Source organism: Lepidochelys kempii, chromosome 2, assembly GCF_965140265.1.
Source record: "Lepidochelys kempii isolate rLepKem1 chromosome 2, rLepKem1.hap2, whole genome shotgun sequence".
NCBI classification, from domain to species: Eukaryota; Metazoa; Chordata; order Testudines; family Cheloniidae; genus Lepidochelys; species Lepidochelys kempii.
In genome coordinates this window covers 219771888-219791291 of record NC_133257.1, presented here as the reverse complement: position 1 = coordinate 219791291, position 19404 = coordinate 219771888, and the positions used below count along the sequence as shown (strand labels likewise).

Below are 19404 nucleotides of genomic sequence, written 5' to 3'. Positions count from 1 at the left end.
GGCCAGGCACAGCGCCTTGGGCGGGCTCTGATTCGCCGCCCGCTTTGGAGGGACTGATGGGATGCTGCTAAACTCGCCTTTCTCTCCCCCCAGCAGGGACTCTCGGACAGTCCGCGGCTCAGACGCTTTATTTTAAAGACGCGATCGGCCAAGGTCTTTACAGCTAGGTTTGATCAGGAGTGAAACAGCCTCGTGCCCCCCCCCCCCCGACACCCCCCCCCCCTGAGCTCCAGCCAACAAGTCCCGTGTAACCGAGACAATCAGCCGGGAAGGCTTCGCAGCGCGGCGGCCGCGGCGCCTGGCTGCCAGACGGTAGCTGGCGGTCCCGGCAGCCTCTCGCTTCTCCCCCTTGTAAGTTTCCTGCGACGTGGATCGAGTCGGGTCCCAGCCAGCGGCGTCTCCCTTCCCGCACGCTGGATTCACGGCGGCACCTGCTTCCACGGGACATCGACGAGCGTGACATGGAGAGGCGACGCGAAGGGGAGCCCCGGTTCCTAGGAGGCTGCCAGCCCCTGTAGGTTTACATGGAGCATTCCTGGCGCGCCCTGGCTGCGGTCGGACCCTACAGGCAGTACGTATGGAGAGCAGCGCCGGGGCCCCGGCTTGCCCCAGGATGCGGTCCTCCGGGGGGCTAGCTGGGGAGGGGGACATCCGCTTAGCCACATGTCTTCGGGCGACCTGCGGCACGCTCGGCTCGGGGCAAAGCCAGGCACGAGTGAGCAGGGGCAGAGTCAAGGCAGCTGCTTTCTTTAAAGTGGGCGGGTGGGCGCGTGTTTGGCTTGAACAGAGCCCGGTCGGGAGGCGAATCGCGTTGCCCTGATCGTAAGCGTCTAGGCGCCTCCTAGGTCCCCAATCCCGGGAGCTCCTGCCCCCCCCTTTCCCTCCCTTCTCCAGCCTGCTGCTGCGTGGCAGTGGCGGTGAACTAGCAGCCGGCTGGAGCCCGGATCCTCCTGATATAAGACAGCCGGGCAGGTCTGGCAGCCAGTGGCACCAAAGACTCCTGCCCAGCCACCTCCCTCGCCAAAGGGCTCCGCTCCCAGGAGCGCCAGCCCCAGCAGCGCGCCAGCCAACCCCGGACCATGCGATCACTTGGCTCTGACGCTGGATTAACTCGATTTTAATCGTTATTTGTCCCCCACCCCTCCGCCTCTCCCTCCTGCTTCTCCCGCCCCCTCTTCCTCTCTTCCCCCCCTTGCCTCGAAGTCTAACCTTGTCTTGTGGTCATGGGGTCTATAATTTCATTTTTGTCTAGGCTGGTGAGAGCTCTGCTTGTTCTGTAAAGTGGATGTCAGGTGGATCTATGGTCTCGAAGGAACAAAGAGCAAACGAAGGGAAAGCCGCGGAAGTTTGAGCCGGGAGGATGCAGGCTGTGTATTGGTACGCGGTGCTTCTGCTGCAGCCTACTCTCTACCTGGTAAGTTTCAGAGGTCCTCTTATCTTGGGGGGGGGGGCGGAGGGGGAGAGGGAATCGGGCATCACAGACAAAACCAACCAACCAAAACTCATCACCCCACTCGGATCTCGGGCGGGAGCTCTCGGTTCCAACCGCGTGGTCAGGTTCCGGGGCTATTTCTGCTTTACTTTCCCTGCGTGTGTGAGTGTAAAGCCTGTAGGCTTTGTGCTGGGGCTGCAGCTGCACCTGCCGGCGACTTTCTGCTGGCGGGGGGGCTTGTGACACTAACCAGGAGGGGGAACATCTGCGCCGCCTCGCTTTGACAGCTTTCCCCCGGTGGTTTGGGGGGGGGGGGAAGGAGGGAGTAGGGGTCTGTAACTTTCTCTCCGGATTGAAGTGTAGCTTCCAGAGCTGCCGATTCGTTCAGAGGACAAGTGTATGCGCTGCAGGATACTCGGGAAGTGTATAAAGCAGGCGGGGAATCATCGCCCCAGAACACGCCCCAAATAGGTAACGGCTCTAAAAAACATCCTTTCCCCACACCCAGGAAGGTAATAAAAGCGCAGGCTTTCTATGCCGAATGCACATTTTCCGGGGCACGTTTCCCCCGTGCCTCTTCTCTGAAGGGTGTGCTTTGAAATACCCTCTCAGCGTGTCTTCCTCGCTCATTCTGTACGGTAGGCAGGTTCTTCTTTACTACTTGTTACTGCTGCTAGAACCCCTTCCGGGTGGGGATCACTGTCACCGAGCCACAACAGAAGACATTCCTTTGGCCATTGAATACAGTACCGTCGTGTAAACGCTCACTGACAAGCGCAGCTAGTGTTTTCTGTATGAATTGTCATTGACTTCCGTAGCAAATCCCCTTGAAGATTACCAGGGGAACACAAGTAAGCAGGAGTGTTATCGCCTTTAACGCACACTTTAGTCCCTATATAATCACAAAGAACAAAGCAGGGTAGACGGCATGTCTTCAGTTCGCATCCTTTCTTTCCTATGGTGCATAGCAGGCAAATCAAGCTCTGGGGATCCGTTCTCGGGTCGGAAAAGCAGTTGAAGCTGCTTCTAGGCTCAGGCTGGGTGAAAATAAGGAAGAGCTGCAACCACGTAAGTGTATTTTCATAGCTGCACACTTAATGTTCAGATTGGACGAGAGGTGTCTTTAACCGGTCACAGGTTCAATGCAAGGGTTCCGGGCTGCTTTTCTGTGCGCTGCTTCCTACACTTGCAGCATGTGTCCGCCGGAGGGCGCTGCGCGTCAGCCTCAGCCCAGCCCGGGACACGTTGGGGGCGAGCAGGTCAGCACCGGGGCACAGATGAGGGGGCACACGTCTGTGTGGCGCCTGCCCGTACACCCTCCCCAAATGAACAGCAGCAAGTCAAGAGGCATAGCTGAGAAAAGTGAAACCACCCCAGCTGGTCTCCTTCCTCCGCAGGACGAAGCAGACAGCGGGGTGTAGAAGGAGGCAGGTCTGGAAGCTTAGAAACGGGAAATGGATGAGGCGGAATATGATGTAAAACGTAGACACGACAACCATAGCAGACGAGAGGGATGCTCGGGTACCGCTCAGCTAACCCGCGGCAGGACTCGAACACACACACACTCCCGACACGATTCAGGCCCCTCGCGTCACAGGTCGGCGGCACATCTGCAGCAAACGTTGCTACTTTGCGTGAATTTTATAGCATATGGCAAATAATCTATCAAACCCAGGCGCGAGATCGATCCGTTGTGCTACATTTTGAATGTGTTGGCTGGTAGTTAAACTGTTTTGCACTCATTACAACAACAGTGCTGGATTTATTCTAACGCGCCGCAGACTGAACACAAGCGCATTAATTCTCCTTTAATTGTAAACTGGGAGCATTTGAAAACCATTCAGTGTGCAAATTATGCTGATTCAATTACCGTTTAGTTACAGACTTCATTACCTGAATGCCTTCTTTTTTTCGCAGGGCTTGGCATTACAGAGGGAAGGACACACTTTTCCAATCTCCCTCAAAACAATGCAAAAATATGATACAATAAAATAGAGAATAAAAGACAATTTAGGGGGAGGGGACACTCTTCAGCCGGGTTGTAGCTTCTGCCAAAACACTCAGGGAAAAAATAAATCCAAAGGATTTCCCCCCCTCTAACCAGATACTTATTTCTATCATGTCTATGAATGTCTTTATACATTGATTCCAACATCTTGCTATAGATTTAACCTGTTTTATGAGGGGCTTTAAAAGTTCGCATTAGGCCCTCATGTAATAACAATCTGATAGTAGCAATGAAGCAGGACGTTTTGATTAAAACTTTAATGCAGTGTCAGGAACCAGCAAGATGCAACGTTGTGCTATGCCTCTCCCGTGTGTGTGTACGTGTGCGTGTGTATAAGCCTTACACAAACGCATACAACTGCATAGAGCAGTTACAACCAGGATTTAAAGGTTCAGCCCCCAGCCATTTAGGATGTGAAAACAACTACGTTCGGATTCCCACGTAGTTTGTTTGGGGAAGGGTCGTATAGGGAAAAGAGTCTCCTTACATCTAAAACAGACAATACCCAATGACAGTGTACTTATCAAGCTTGGGCTGCACCAAGTTAAACAAATATAGATATTTGCCAGCCTGGACTTCAGCTCAAGCCAGTGTTCTCCCTCTTCTCCCCCCCCCCACCCGCCGTTTCCAATGAAGTCTTGTAAAATACAGTTCTGTTTTTATGGAGATATATAACCAATATTCCATCCGGCCTTATGTGAAATTTATAGAAGTCACTGCTGATACAGATGAATCTTAATGACTAGGAATTTCAGGTGGAGACTTTCCTTGCGAAAACGGTTTCACAGTATTATATTTATTTATAAACAAGGGGGTACTCCAGATTTGAACAGACATATGTTTCTCTCTCTGTTTTGTACTATCTTTCTGTCCAAAGAGGTGAACTGCTTGATATGGTTAGATTTGATTTGCACAGTAGATGCGTTTCCTTTGGCCTAAAGGAGTAGCTTTTTGGTGGAATTAGGATTTAGTCTTTAAGGGCACACGTTTCCTGTTTCCTCAGTCTGGAGGATATGATGTGAGGCACATTGCACTAGAGGAAGTATTTAAATGCTACACTGTTAGCCACGATTTTAACTAGCGAGCCTCAGTTTCACATTGTTCGTTGGAAAGCTTCTAGTTGCAATTTTCTGATTAAAGTTTTCTTAACTGATAATGCTGCATCAAAACTCAAAATCGCCCCTGACCTATCACTAAATGTAACTCAAGAAAGAAAACATCACGCATATATGTAGTCTTAGCACTTCTTAATTTTGAATGATATATATTAAAAGGGCATTTTAGCTTTACCATAATTGCTAAATAAAAAGCTTATTCTCATTTAATTCCTGTACACTTCCAATATGATGGAATAGAATAATAAAAGTCTAGTCAGACACTTTGTACTGGGTTGAAGCAACATGCTGTAGAAGTAGCGAAAAACAGATGGTTCTTGGCAAAGAGATCCTAAGTGGACTTATTTCTCAAGGATGGGCCAAAGAGATGAGTCGTACCATTTCCACACAAATTGCTAAAGCAATCCACTGTAAGAGTGCAAACGACTGGAGTTTGCTGATCACGGCACAGGTATATCCACGGGAATGTTACATTCCAAATGGAATAACAACTTAATTCCTGTGCAGCAGTTAAAGGAAACACGATTGATTTGATAAAGTAAGATGACAAGCATAATTTCACACAATCAGCCTTTTGGAAGGCTTGCATGCAGGCAGTTAAACCATTCCTACTGGAAAATCTTTTTGTCATTCGGCGGTTGAATGATGTACATTCTTCCTGGAAATCTCAAACAGTGAAGGCGAAGTGTTTGTTGGTCGCAAGGTTTCTATATACCTGTTTTCACAATGCACATCGCATAGACTATCCGAGTTCGATTGTTTTATTGTGAACTTCCAGTGCTTTATATTAAACGAACAGGGTGCATTTCTTTCACTCCCTGGCTAAAAGTGACCCATATTCACTGCCTAGTTCTCATCTGCCAAGAGTAGCTGGTGGAGTGCTAAATACAGTAGCAGCGCTGCGGTGGAGGTTGCTGGGAAAGGGGAGCGTATTGTCGCCTTTCCCAAGCTAAAAATGAAGTTACTCGCTACTGTTTTTTCTGTAAATTAAGCTTTCTACTATTTTTTGGTGGCCTTTGCAGTTTTCCATATATTAAAAGTTACATAGCAAAAGATTTAAATTAACTTAAGCAGGCACCACCTTTGGGGAGAATTTTCTGGTCCAGAGCCGGAAGAAAACACTGGTAAATAGTTCCTTTGATGGGAATTCTTATCAGGATGGCGCTTGTAAAAAAGAGGACTTGTGGCACCTGAGAGACAAAGAAATTTATCTGAGCACAAGCTTTCGTGGGAAGTGAGCTGTCGCTCACGAAAGCTCATGCTCAAATAAATGGGTCAGTCTCTAAGGTGCCACAAGTACTCCTTTTCTTTTTGCGGATACAGACGAACACGGCTGCTACTCTGAAACCTGAAAAAAGAGAGGAGATCCTGGTTTTCGCAAGACAAAGGGTCGCAGAAACCATTTATTCTGAGGAATGATTACGCTTGCCAATGGGTTTCAAAATGTACTGCTCGTGTCCTTCGGTGCTTCACCGGGTTTTTAAAACCATTCCCCAACATTACTGAAGTTTGGGGGCCTTCCGATAATCCGAGTGTAGCTTTCCTGGTGCAGATCGGCTGTTTAAAATTGTCCTCAGTGTACGTTATTTTCGGAGGGGGAGAAAACATGAAGTGAATGGCTACAGAGTTTGTGTACCTCTCTGATTTCTATATGTGTCGCATTGTTTGCGGTCATTTCTGCCTGTTTAATGAGAGCAATTGTTGCTGTGAAAGAAGATGTGGCTGTGAAAACAGAATGATTTTTAAGCTCGGTCCTGATGTCCTACTTTTCCAAACATTTCTCTAGGCTGCGAAGGAAAAAAAGATAGGCAGCATTGTCCCACAATAACCACTCTACAATATTTTCAAAGGGGTATTTTGAGCTGAAAGCACCTGGGTATTGCTTTTTCAAATAAGCAATTTCCTGCCTTTGGTTTATTTGATGGGGGACGGGGGTGGGAGGGTGAGCAGAGGATTGGGAATGTTTTTTAGTGAGTTCACACCATCTTGAACTAGACTCTTTTCGTTTTCAAATGGCGTTTAAATACCTAAAATGCTGTCTTTTATATAGAATAGCTCCTCCCTGGAAGACACTGCACTCTGATTGCGATGGGAACTGGCTTGCTTGCAGTTGGCAGGTTTCCTAGTAAGTGAAGAATGGTGATTTCTGTCCAGGGCTTAAGTTCCTAACTCGTGAAGAGGCATGTGCAGCAGGTAGAAGTTTAAGGAGGTTTTCTCTGCACTTAAAAGTCCCTTTTGCATAGTTCTTAGCACACAGCTAACTCTTTTCAATCGCGGAGGGAAGCAGTTTGGAATAGCTTTCGCCTTTTAGGAAAGGCACCTGAATGTAACCTAATATCCCCGCCTCCGTGTGATTAGCCAAGTCAGTAACTAGAGGTATCCATTTTAAGCTCCTTAATATTTCCCTGTCCCTCTAAACCGCCATTTTAATTAATAAAAAGACAATTTCCCCAGTAAATCCGAAATTGCAGAGAAGCTGGTTAGCAAATCAATTGCTCGGAATAAACAGCGCCTTGAGAAAATGACTCCATGACCCACCCTTCCTTTCCTAGGATTGGCTTCTGCCCTTCCGATTGCATTTTTGTTAAGTTACGATTGTGATTTATCAGATAGTTTAACTCACAGCTTGCTCTTCTTGTAAGTCAGCATTAAACCACCTCTTGGGTGCTTTGTAAATACGTCTGTCGCATTTTTATGCAGCAGATTGACATGTTGACGACTCTGCTTTAAGGAATGTGACAATAAAGTGTGTGTGTGGGGGGGAGCCAACCCAAAGCTTGGCAAGCACTTCATCAAGGATAAAAAGGTTCTCCGGTAAGGATGTCACTCATTTTATTGTGAAAGTCGAATGAATTACGTTTAATGAAAGTGCTCCCCAGATGAATATTACCAGCAATTTCCTGAGTTGGCTCTGTCAGATTGATATGAGGAAATGCCAACCTGTATCAAAAAAGATCTCCAATCTCAATTACTATGCAAGCTTTCGAAGAGCTGCTTTTATTGATATGCTATATATTGGCGGATATATTGCAAACTGCTTGCCGTTCAGCAGGACTGCCCACCCCCCTAGTTTATTGTTTAACCCTGCGGATTGTTGGCTGTTGTTTAAACTTCTACCGGGTGCCCTGCCTTCGGAGGGGAAAAAACAACCCACAGTCCTGAAAAGAGGAACAGAGACAACAGCCATGTATTTTACATGGGATCACAAACAGAATAGATTTTATTCTAGTTTTAGAAAGTCCCGTCAGCACGCGTGGGCCTAATCGAAGGTCAACCTAAAATGACTAACTTGAGCCACTGCAACACAACAGTATTGGATCACCCCATTGTTAGTGTATTTATAGGAGACAATCCATAGCATTATAATATTTGTTACTATTCGCAATAGCAATGTTCCCCCTTTCTGCCCCGGCCCCCTAGGGCCTCTTGGGACAATTTAGAATTTCCTTAAACCCAGGAGGAGACAGAAAATCTCTTTTGTGTTGTGAGACGCTTTTCTGTTCTATATACTTTATCTGCAATGACAAAATGTGCTGCTTAGAAAGACAGTTCCTTCCACACAATCCATCTTGCTGGGTTTCTCTGTGATTCAAAGAGGGATTCAAAATACCTCTTCCCTCGCACCACATCCTTTCAGTTTTCAACTCGCAGAGACTGAGCTGGGGGGGGGGGGAAGGGGGAGGGCGGCTGCCAGAGAAGGACAACCTACTGATCTATGAACCACAGTCAAGAACTCCTGACTGCAGGGATCAGGGCCAATGGAATCTGCATAAATGGAAATTCTTAGCAGGCATTATAGAAGAGGCGGGGGGGGGGGGGGATATAACCGCCCACCCTTTCCCATTTCTGGTTATTTTTGATTCCTAATTTCATATTCTTTATTGGAGCCGGGGGGAAACTTTATGTAATGCAAGATTAAGCGACTTTTTTTGAAAAATATCCCCCCTCCCTTGGAGATGTTGAATAGAGCCGAAGCAGTTATTTACATCAGTACAGAAGTAGGGGCTGAGAGCGTGGACCAGATGTTTTAGCTTCAAGCTTAATGGCTTGCACACTTACAAAAGTGACCTGGGCAGGCTGTTTTTAAAACGTTTGCCAGTCGCTGGATTCCAGGACAGTCCAAGCGTCCTGCCTTAGTTTTCAACCGGGAGTGGTAATTTGGAGCAGAAAGGGGTTTCACAGAGCGCCGGCCCGCTGGTAATAACTGGTGGTGTTGTGTCGCCGCGGATTTCCCTCTTGCCCAGAGTTCAGCCGGGGACCAAGGCTGGTGGAGGTGGACTCTTGTCTTTCTTGTCAGTACCCTGGACAGACCCAGTCTGAGAATGGCCCCTCTCCCGTCCCCAGCACACACACACACACACACTCACACACACACACACTCACACTCACACACACTCACACTCACACAGAGCTTCTGGGGCAGGATCCTTATTGCTTTTCAGAACATCTCCAGGACTTCCTTCACCTCTAATGGTTACTTGTTCTCAGCCACCCCAGCACTAGAGTCACGGGATGCCTACTGCTTTTCAGTACCCTGGACAGCTCCTGGACACCCTCTTCCCCCCCACCTCTGACCGCCCAAACACCCGACCACCAGTCACAGTTCGGGGAGCCAGACGCCTCCTGCTCTGCAGCACCCTGGACAGCTCCCCGCTCCCACCCCACCGCCCTGGCACTGAACCAGCCGTCACCTCTCGCCCCAGTCCGCGCTACCGGAGCTGCAAAGTGTGGGCGGGGAGTGACAGCTGCTGTACACTGGCGGCTTCAAGGGGCTGCGCTCCCGCTCCATCTGACTCCAGAGTGCAACTCTCTCTTCCTCGCTGCGGAAACAAAGAGACCGAGCAGCTGAGATTGATGTCTCGTTAACGATCGATGCTACGTTATGCGAAACCACTTGAATAAAACATTTCTCTTTAAGGCTCCCCGCTACTTAAACGGAGACACCTGCCTTTTAAATCACTGCTAAAAGGACCCGACCCCCCAAAACTGGGAACGAATTCCTTGTCCGAGTCACTTAAAAAAATCCCACTTAAAATGTCTCTTTACATTTTTAATTATTCCAGCTTTCAGAGGGGGCAGTGATTATTCACGGGTAACAAAAGAAAACGGCTTAGCAAGCAAATCGATATATTTACTATCATTACTGACTGGGTTTCTCTTAACTGATGCCAAGCCAGACTCATTGTTTTCTATGGCTAAACTGCCCAGGGTGAGGACTTGCGCGGGGAGGGTGGGGGGAGACCTTGAATTTATCATCATTAGATCTGTGGGAAAAGTAACTCATCTTGTTAGGAATGCTTTCATTTGCGCCTCAGTCTTGTCTCTTTCCGCAGCACTAGCTTTGGTCGGAGATATTCACGTTAAATGTATCCGAAATGGACCCTGGAACATTACTGATGTTGAGAAAACCACACTATAGCAAATCCACTTTGTGATTAATTAACAAAGGCACGTCACGTTCCTGGGGACCGACCTAGAGTCACTCTTTTGTTTAGTCAAGACTTGATTTTTTTCCTTTTTTTTTACGAGCACCACCCATTTGATTGAACTCTGAACCGTTTCCTAGTTAGGGATTGGAGCAGAGCAGCGATCATGCTCACTAGGAAACTTTCGGTGTTTGCTCACATGTGAAATAAGCGATCGTGTGGAGCGCCCACGAGCTGCCGTCTTCCTTTAAGTAAGAGATAATCATTAGCTATGTCCTCTGATCGCATAAATCCCAACTTACTATTGACAGAGCTGTCCTCTAGGGGTCTGCTAGCTGAAAGGTGGTTGTCAATAAAACACAGAGTTGACAAGAAAGGTGTAACTGGATGACTGATGGCAAGCCCCTTCAGTAACGGGCTGTGACGGGAACTGCCTGGGTTGGAAAAGGTTTAGGTCACTCTTGCATTGATGTTTGCACCAGTTAGAAGTAGGCGAAAGCATTTGGCGGCAGAGGCAGCCCCGCATCGGCTTAGAAGTGAGCCATTGAATTCCGCATGATCAAACTGTTACACCAGGTCCTGGGGACTGTATTGTCTGATTCGTAGAGATCGTTCTACCTACCAAATGCCATCTTCATTACTGCCTGTGTCTTGCAGACAATCCAGACACAGACAAATGTCTCGGGGAAGGGCGTCTGCTCAGCCCATTGCACCCATCCTCAGCCTATTGCATCCATCTACCGTCTCTTCTTCTTCAGACGGTAGCTGTTTCCCCTCTCTATCGTATTGTGAGGCAATTTGTCTACCAGCTGCTTGGCTTTCTGTTGATATGCCCTGTCAATTAGCACACGTGCCTGTCCAGCTTCGCCAGCGCTTGTTGGTTTGGCACCTCTCCTCTACCACTCCATCCTTAGATGGTTGGTTGACCGTCTGCCTGGAGAGATGATCTGCTTTGTATATTTACAGATTTCTGAAACGAGAGAAACTATATATTGTTTTACATTGTATTCCGGACGTCTATGAAATGGAAAACTCTAGTGCTTTGCTTTCCTCCAACCTCACTTTCTCATCCATGCTCAATCGGTGCAAAGATTTTCTAAGAATAAAAGCTTGGGGTATTTTCTTTTTGGGGGGAGGGGCGTTCTGATTTTCTGTTGAACTTTTAAAATCCACATAATGCAAATATGACTGCCCACTGTTTCTTTGCATATTTTCTAAACTTTTGCCGCTCCCTGGGAAGTGATCCCTTGAGTCTTCCTTTTAGCAGCAGAGCTGACTGCCAACATAATGCCAGGAGTGCAGTGATCTAGTAACATCATTTCTTGGAACCACAATGCCTTTTAGAGCGTCTGTAATTACAATCTATGAGAGATATGTAAAACATATTAAGTGGAGTGTCTTTTAAAAGCTATATTTATGTAGCTTGCTAACAAAGAAAATTAAGGAAGCACTTACTATGTATGTTGTACAGTTTCCTTGATTCAAAAGAAAATGTACTGATTATTTAACTTGCTAGTTATAAAGTCTGAGGATTATGGACTTGACTCAAAACCCATTGAAGTTATAGGAGTCTTTCCATTGACTCCAAAGGGCTTTGGATCATGCCTTATATGCAAAGTGATACCCATAGATACCTATGTTAGACCCAATTTCAAGAAAGTTAAAAAATATTTATTGACTTCTAACTTGCAGGAACAACCTCCCTATTGTTAACCACTGACTCTGAGTTTGAATGTGCAGTTGGCACAATGTTTTTAGCATCAGTCCTGGAGCTGCATGCAAATCAGTGGAAAGAATTAAAAATAAAGTAATGTGTATATACTTAGAGGGGTGATGAAAAGGCAACGTGTGTAGGACAAAACTGGGTTCTAATCTTTCAGTATTAGCTGAGGTAAAGTTCCTATTTAAGTCAATGGAAGATTTGCCTGTGCCAGGGCTGCAGAATTCGTTTCTTGCTGATCATGTAGAGCTTTTTGTCATTGCAAATTTTTTGTTGCTGTTTAGACTCCAGCCTAAATGGAATGCATACTATACTAAACATCTATGCAGCTCTTAAAAGTTTTTAAGTAAAAGTTTTTTTATGACAAAGTCTGACAATGCCAACATATTTATTTTCATATTCATTTTTTGTAAGTCTTTAATGATTGAACTGTAGCAAAACAATTCTTCAGTGATTGCCGTAGGCCTTCAGGTATATAAAACTGCTTGTATGAAGTTAATGGACTGCTTTGTATATTTACAATCTCATCAATAGTGTTTGCATGTATTTAAAATGGGAATAATGTAATCTGGATATGCAGGATTGCTGCACAATCAATAGCAATATACTATAAAATTTTGAGATGTTTGAATCAGAGTGTTAGTTTGATAATCTAACACTAATTTAGAGTCATCCTTGATGTCATTAATAGTTGCTACAGAACGCTTTCTCATACAGCAAAGTTCTCTTTTAACATTTATTTGGGGAATGGTTGACACAAATGAATCAAGAAGGTTTTATACGAAATATTACTAGGTAAAGCATAACAATATTATATTTTTATGAAGTATACAGCTTCTGATTTAAATGATCTTTAAAGATCACAGGAACTAAGATGTAGATGTAGAAAAAATAGAGAGATAGGACATAAAAAAGATGTGCATAGTAAATAACACAATAAACTCCTAGCCATTTGAAAACCATGGGCCGAGTTCTACCACCTCCATTCTTACTAGATATTACCTTACTATGGGATTCTGAGACATTTACTCACATTGAGTGGCATTTTACCCCAGAAGAAGTCCTGGTTACTTCAGTGGGACTACTCATGGTGTATGATACCGGTCATAGTAAGGGTCTAGGAGTCTGTCTCTGTGTGAGTAACTCCATTTATTTCATTGGCACTACTCAGCTATGTATAGATTGTAAACCACTTTTTTGCACAGGTAGGTAGTTACTCAGATGAGGAGTCTCATTGATTTCAGTGTAAGGGGTTCATAATCTGGACCTTAGTAAAGCAGTAGTCAGTGTTAGTAAGTGTAGCAGAATCAGACTCTAAACGTTTATATGGGGTCAGGTTCTGATATCCTTACTTATATTGAATAGCAGCTTACTCTGAGAATAGTTTCACTGACTAATAGGACCATTCCATCATGTAAGATACTATTCAACATGAGTAAGAATATCAGAACATGGACCAAATAGTGTGTCTTTAATAACATTTGGGAACTATAGTACAGCAGATGTCCCGTAGAAGTTAATGGGTGGGTTCAATGCAGTTTTGTTGTAGCTGAGTTGGTCCCAGGTTATTAGCAAGACAAAGTGGGTGAGGTAATATCTTTTATTGGACCATTTTATTTTATTTATTATTTATACCATATTTATTTTATTGTCTGTTGGTCAGAGAGACAAGATGTTGAGCTTACACAGAGGCCTTCTTCAGATGGTTCAAGGCTGATTATAGTGATACTTATAATGATTATAATGATACTTTTTAGTCTTTCAGTTTGTCATAATCAGAGTTTATAAACAGAATGTGTAAATGTGTGACTGGAGTAAGTTAAAGGCATGTATGAATGCTACTTATCTTCATCCCCACAATTTATAGATAGCTATGACATTGTAAAATTATAGTGTTGCACTCCTTTGCAGAGATTACATGTTGGAGAGAGGAAGGGTTTGACATCATGCGGTCATAGGACTATGAATAAATATTAACAGCAGGAGCCAACATCAACTATAGATAACAGGCTTTTGAGGATATAGGCCTTGAATCAGTAAGCACTTAAGAATGTGTTTGAACTGAAACACATATTTAAATTAAGTATCTGCCTTTTTGGAGAAAGATGGGATTATTCATATGTTAAAGATTAAACATATTCTTAAATGCTTTGCTGAATCGGGGCCATATCGAATTAATGCTACCTGTGTTTTGCACTTTTACAGGTAAGTTAAAATATATTCTTCTCCCACCCCAAACAAAATTCCACCACATTTGCTATATATCTAATAAGGTTACAATGTTGTAGAAAAATATCCTTGCCGCAGATCTTGCTGAATTTATTGCCACCTGTTAAAATAATGTATTATGTGTTGCATACAGCCTCTTATCCCAAATATATTCCATTCAGGAGTAATATATAGTAATTAGCTTCTATTTTTGTAAAACGCTTTTTCCGACTCATGAGCTGAGAACTGATCTGGCTGCTGATTCAACATCTTAAGAAATTTGCTGCTAAATATCTTCATCTTCTTTGAAATTAAATAAAAAAATGACTTTTCAAACATCTCATTCTGTTGCCTTTTATGTAATATGGCAATGCAACATCAGGGGCACCATCATTTACTGTTTCAGAAAATTATAAAAAGATGCAAACTGCGGCATATCTGAGGAAATCCTTCATGGTCAGTATACAGTAGTATTTCTCTGTTTTAGATTTGAAGTTTAATTACTATTGATGTAGAGATTTTTTGCTTCTTTCACAAGAAATATGAGTTTGAATGATGAACACAGAAGGCTAGATTTTTTAACCTTACTTATTCTAGCATAGGACACTTGCATATTGATTTAGGGCCCAAGTCTGTTCTGTTGAAGTCAGTGAGAGTTTTGTCTTGTCTTCTATAGAAGAAGAATTGTGTCCTTAGCTTGAGAAGTATCTTACTTTTCAATGAACATTTTGGAGCAATATTTCATTGCCATTTTAGAGTCACATGCAGCTGAATGCAAAACAAGTCCCTAGGCTATTCTTGGTCAGAGTTGGAAGGAAAAGAAAAAGAAAGAACCTTTTGGCCTCTCTAACAAATGTAATAAAACAAATATACATGGGCATGAAAAAGCTTAGAAATGTTACTAATGGTAAACAGTGGTCAGTATGAAATCAGTCCCACAAGGAGTTGAACAACCTCCGCTCACAGTGAAGTCAATGAGAGCTGAGAGTTCTCTAGTCTAGTCCTGTCTAGTTTATCCTTCTTATACTGCACACATCAATCTGGTAGTGAGTCCAGCAGAATCAGGTCCCAGCTTTGTTCTACCACAAGGCTCCTCTTTTAGAGCCCAGTCCTTTCTATCCTTCCACTGGCAAAGCTGCCATTGGCTTCAATAGAGTTTTATCCTGAGTGAGGGCTTTAGTCTCAATCTCTAACTTTTCATCTTTTCAACTCTGAGCTTTACTTATACAATTATAATATTATGAGTGAATCACACCTAATGATACATAATGAATCGATGCTGCTGACAGCCAGTGGAGCGTTTGCTTTAGCTCAATAGCCTACGAAAAGCTTGACAATGGTTAGGCTGCCAGTGTGAACAGACAACTCCATATGATGCTGATCAATATTGTCTCATTGTTTCCTTACACTCCCCCATCTGTGTATATCCATCTGTTGTCTCTTGTGTTGTACTTAGATTGTAAGACAGGGAGCAGCTTTTTGTTCTATGTCTGATGGGCTCTTGGTCCATGAAAATCGCCCTAGGAGCTACAGTAATACAAATATAATAATAATAATAAAATAATAAAAGAAGCAGCTACTACTTTGTTAGCTAGTGGACTCAAGTTCACATATTCATTGAGGTTGAGGCCTGATGGCCACCGGCACAGCTTACACTCATACAATTTGCACCTGCATTTTTATGCCCTCAGAATAGATTGATCACTTGAGCTCCCTAACCTCCCGACTTGCAAAGTGCGCTCAGGAAATTAGAGGCATAAGTGCACCAGCAAACAGGGACGTTACCCAGCTGAAAACATACTTCATAATATATAGATCTTTGGCTCAATTGTGCCTGTTAGGCATGGCTGTGCTTTGGGAGTGACCTGATGTCACTGCACTCCAGGCTAAGCATCAGAGCTATTCTGCTTCAGACTGCCCAGCATGTAGGGGGAGCATGCTTTCTCCTACACTCCTTTATGGGATGCAGCCTAGACCCTTTCAGAGTCACACACTGACTGAGATGGGGCCATGACCCTCCTTATGAGTTCCCCACCACCTCTGAGGTGTTGTGCACCACCCAGTGGAATAAAGAGACAGCAACTCCTACATTCTGGGGAGCACAGGGATTGCAATTGTGCCCTGCCTTTATGTGGGCCATACAAAGGTTGTGGAAGAGTCCTTGAACCCATCCCCCTCAAAGCACACCCAAGCATGGGCCAAACTAATGGAGCCAAATTTGTAATGTATGATGGTAAAAATAAAAAACTGATTAACTGGTATATTTTGTAACCACTTATTTATCCAGTACTAGTGTCTACCTATAGGCTGTGTCTACACTAGCCTTTTTCTCAACATTTCCCACCATTGCACTATCACTTGGGCAGGTCCCACAGTGGGAACCATGATGAGCGTACAGGTGTAGACCGGATGCAGCTGTTTTAACCCACCATGTTGCCTAGCCCTGCTCAGAGGCTGGTAGAGAAATGGTGAGAAATTCTGAGGAAAATACTGGAGTACAGAAAAGATCATAGGGCTCTTTACATCCCATATTCATCTCAGTAGGTACTGACCTGTGAGGGTTCCATAGACTCCCAAGGATATGCAGCCACCGAGACTGACACCCAGGTTGCTACATTTTTCACAGAAATAAGGCATCTGCCTGAATCTGAGCCACGCCCAGGGCCAAAGTCATGGACTCTGGCCTGCTTAGTTGCCACATATGATGACCAGATTCACAGAAATGATTTTAATGTTATTCAGTGTTCTAATGCTGTGAGCATGTGTGCGTGCATGATCTGTTCTTTCATAGAAAACTGATATTATTCAGCAGGCAATGGATGCGAGGGGGAGATGTGAATCCAAAATTGACATTATGCTTGTTGATCTCTAACCAAAGCAAAGAAAACAGCTTAGGCCCAAAGATTTCACCGTGCAATCAGATGGTGGTCAGGGTCAGTGGAGGAAGGAACCTTCCATGCTGGGAGAGGATCTCATCACACAAGTCATCCAGTCAGGGAGGGGGATCAATAACATGTGATACAGCTGCCCAATCACCCTATGAATAAAGAAAAAACACTTGTGATTAAGTGAAGCAAATGCTCCAGAGGCTGGAATATGCTTGCCTAAAGTGTTCCTTGGACACCTATGAATAAATCAGCAGAAATCAAATACATTCTGAATGGATAATACATGAACAGAAAAATGGCCTTATTAATAGCAAACAATGTGTTTGATTAATTTATCTGCCCAGCTATAGTAAGATTTCAATTCCAGGCCCTGCAGGGTGGAAACCCTACCCAATTGAAAGTATATCTATTTTTTATAAGGCTCCTGGATCCAGACATCCTTTGTGTTTATATATAGAGAACACAAGATGTCTGAACCTGGCTCCTTGTCCAAGCTTCTTTGTTCATCCAACCCCAGTTCTTCCTCTGAACCCTGACTCCTCCTCACCTCTGTCTCTCCTTCCACTCCTCTCCTTTCTCCCACTCCACTGCCCCTCTTTTCCCAGTCTCTTTGCCCAGCCAGACCCAGTATCCCTTCTGGCTCCACATTGTATCTCAGTTTCCATCTCTACCTTGTTCCCTGGTTTCCAATCGTAGTCTCCTTGCCCAACCAATCCCTGTCGCTCCTCTCAACTCCCAGTCAAAGTTTCTCTCTCTCCAATGATGCCAGTCTCTAGTTCCAGTTTCCCCTCCCAGCTTCTATCTCCAGTCTCCTTGCCCACCTAGTCCCATTCCCTCTCTCTTCACTCATGCCAGCCCCCAAATACCAGTACACTTTCCCACGCTCCTTGTCTTACTCTACTCGCCTGCCTTCTCAACCTCTCAGGTCTGGCTTTTATCTCCTCTGCATTTAAATCAGGTAGCTTCCTCCTCCACACTGTCTAGTCATCAGGTGCAGGGTCCACTGAGAGTACAGGAGAGACAGGGTCTGCTCTCACTTCTGTATCCCTGGGCCAGAGGGAGCAAACTCAGTCACTGTGTGGAGATGGCAATGGGTAGAGCTATGAGGACCTGGAGCATGCTCAGTGCGCACAGAATTTTTGGAAATGTCAGCTGCCAAAGTCAAAGAAGTCTCTACTGAGAATGTGCAAACTGAGATTTTTGAAAGGTTTTTAATGTGGCCAATGTTAGGCAGATTGTCACAGGAAAAGCCAAAGCATGTTCTTGGCACAAAGGCCAGGCCCCTGCCAAATTTCAAGTCCTTGCTCCAGAACTTGGGTGCACTTGGGCTTTTCTAAGAAAAGGTCATCAGTATTTTTTTTTTTAACATTGCAGAGCAACATGTTTTGTGCCAGCCTTGTTCGCGGAATTATTTTGGCTGAAATTTTCCACAAACATTCAGCCTGAGGTAGATACCCAGCATGGAAAATTTCAGCACAAATGGTTAAAGTTTGGCAAAGTTATAAGCAACTGAAAACAAGGTCTTAAGATGAGAAGAGTCAGGCAATTTTAATAATAGGCTGGGCTACCAGACTCGCCCATAGACATGCACATCCTACTGAGCATTCTTTTGAGGGCAGTCTATATAATGACAGTGTTTTATAAACATCTCCTGTCCTTATTAACACTGTATCATGGGAACCACACAGGTGCTAACCGGACATGCCAAACCTGTGAAAAAAATGCCAAAATTGGGCTTGTTTTTGGCTTAATTGGTTTGTGAGTAGCTTGTTGGCTAGGTTTTGGCTTGTAGCTTGTTGTGTGTTTGGCTTGTAGCTTGTTGCTTCTTTTTTTTGATCGGCTCCTGGCAAGCCGGGGCAAGGGGGGGAGAGAGTCAGGGGTGCACAGTGGGCCCACCACAGTCCCAGACTGCACGCCAGGGGGATCTAGTCACATAGAGTGTTGGGGTTCTTAGGGATTGGCTTGTTTTGGCCTTGTTTTGAATGGGATTAGCTTGATTTTGGTTTATTTACCGTGTGAAAGTTGGCAACTGTGGTGCTAAGTAAAATGTGAGAAAAATGTGCACTCTACCTTTTTAATGTTTGCGTCAATGTAATTATTAATATAGTGATTATATTAGTGCCCACTATGTGCTAGGCACTTTCAGGACGAATGTTCTCTGCCTAGAGGAGTTCACAGTCAAAGGACAGAGAAAGTGGACAGTGATTATGGGTGGGAAACAATAAAAAGAATAGTTCAAAATACTAACCAGTGCCATTTGCTGTAGGCAGCACGGAAGAAGTAGGATTTTAAGAAGGTCTTAAAAGTGGACAGAGTATCAGTGTTATTGATCAACTATTTTCTAAATGTACATGACATGATCTTTGGAACACACGCATTATGACATTGTTGATCCAGGTAAATATTACATAGTCTTTTATTTATCTCTCTCTCACACCTATAAGACCAGGTCTTTTTTAAACAGCCCACATGATTTAGCCTGTTACTGTAGCTGCAAATGTAATTAGTGACCAGTTTGTACATAGGAAGTTAAAGAACATCAGAAACAAAGTCTATCCTCATTGTTTCTTGTCTGACCATCATAGACGATGGGGATTTTTCTTCATC

The 19404-nt window shown here is 44.4% G+C and overlaps 1 protein-coding gene across 2 annotated transcripts in view; it reads left to right on the top strand.

Moving 5' to 3' along the window:
* The first annotated feature begins 243 nt into the window (after window positions 1–243).
* NXPH1 (neurexophilin 1) overlaps window positions 244–19404 on the top strand; it is a 183054-nt gene continuing 163893 nt past the window's right edge. Inside the window, exons 1-2 of one of the 2 annotated variants that reach the window (XM_073333865.1) lie at window positions 244–514; window positions 1253–1414. In XM_073333865.1, coding sequence (XP_073189966.1) covers window positions 1361–1414 — 54 coding nt within the window. In that variant the 5' untranslated portion in view covers window positions 244–514; window positions 1253–1360. Of the gene's footprint in view, window positions 572–1252; window positions 1415–19404 lie in introns of both variants that reach the window. The other variant, XM_073333864.1, reaches the window with a different exon arrangement.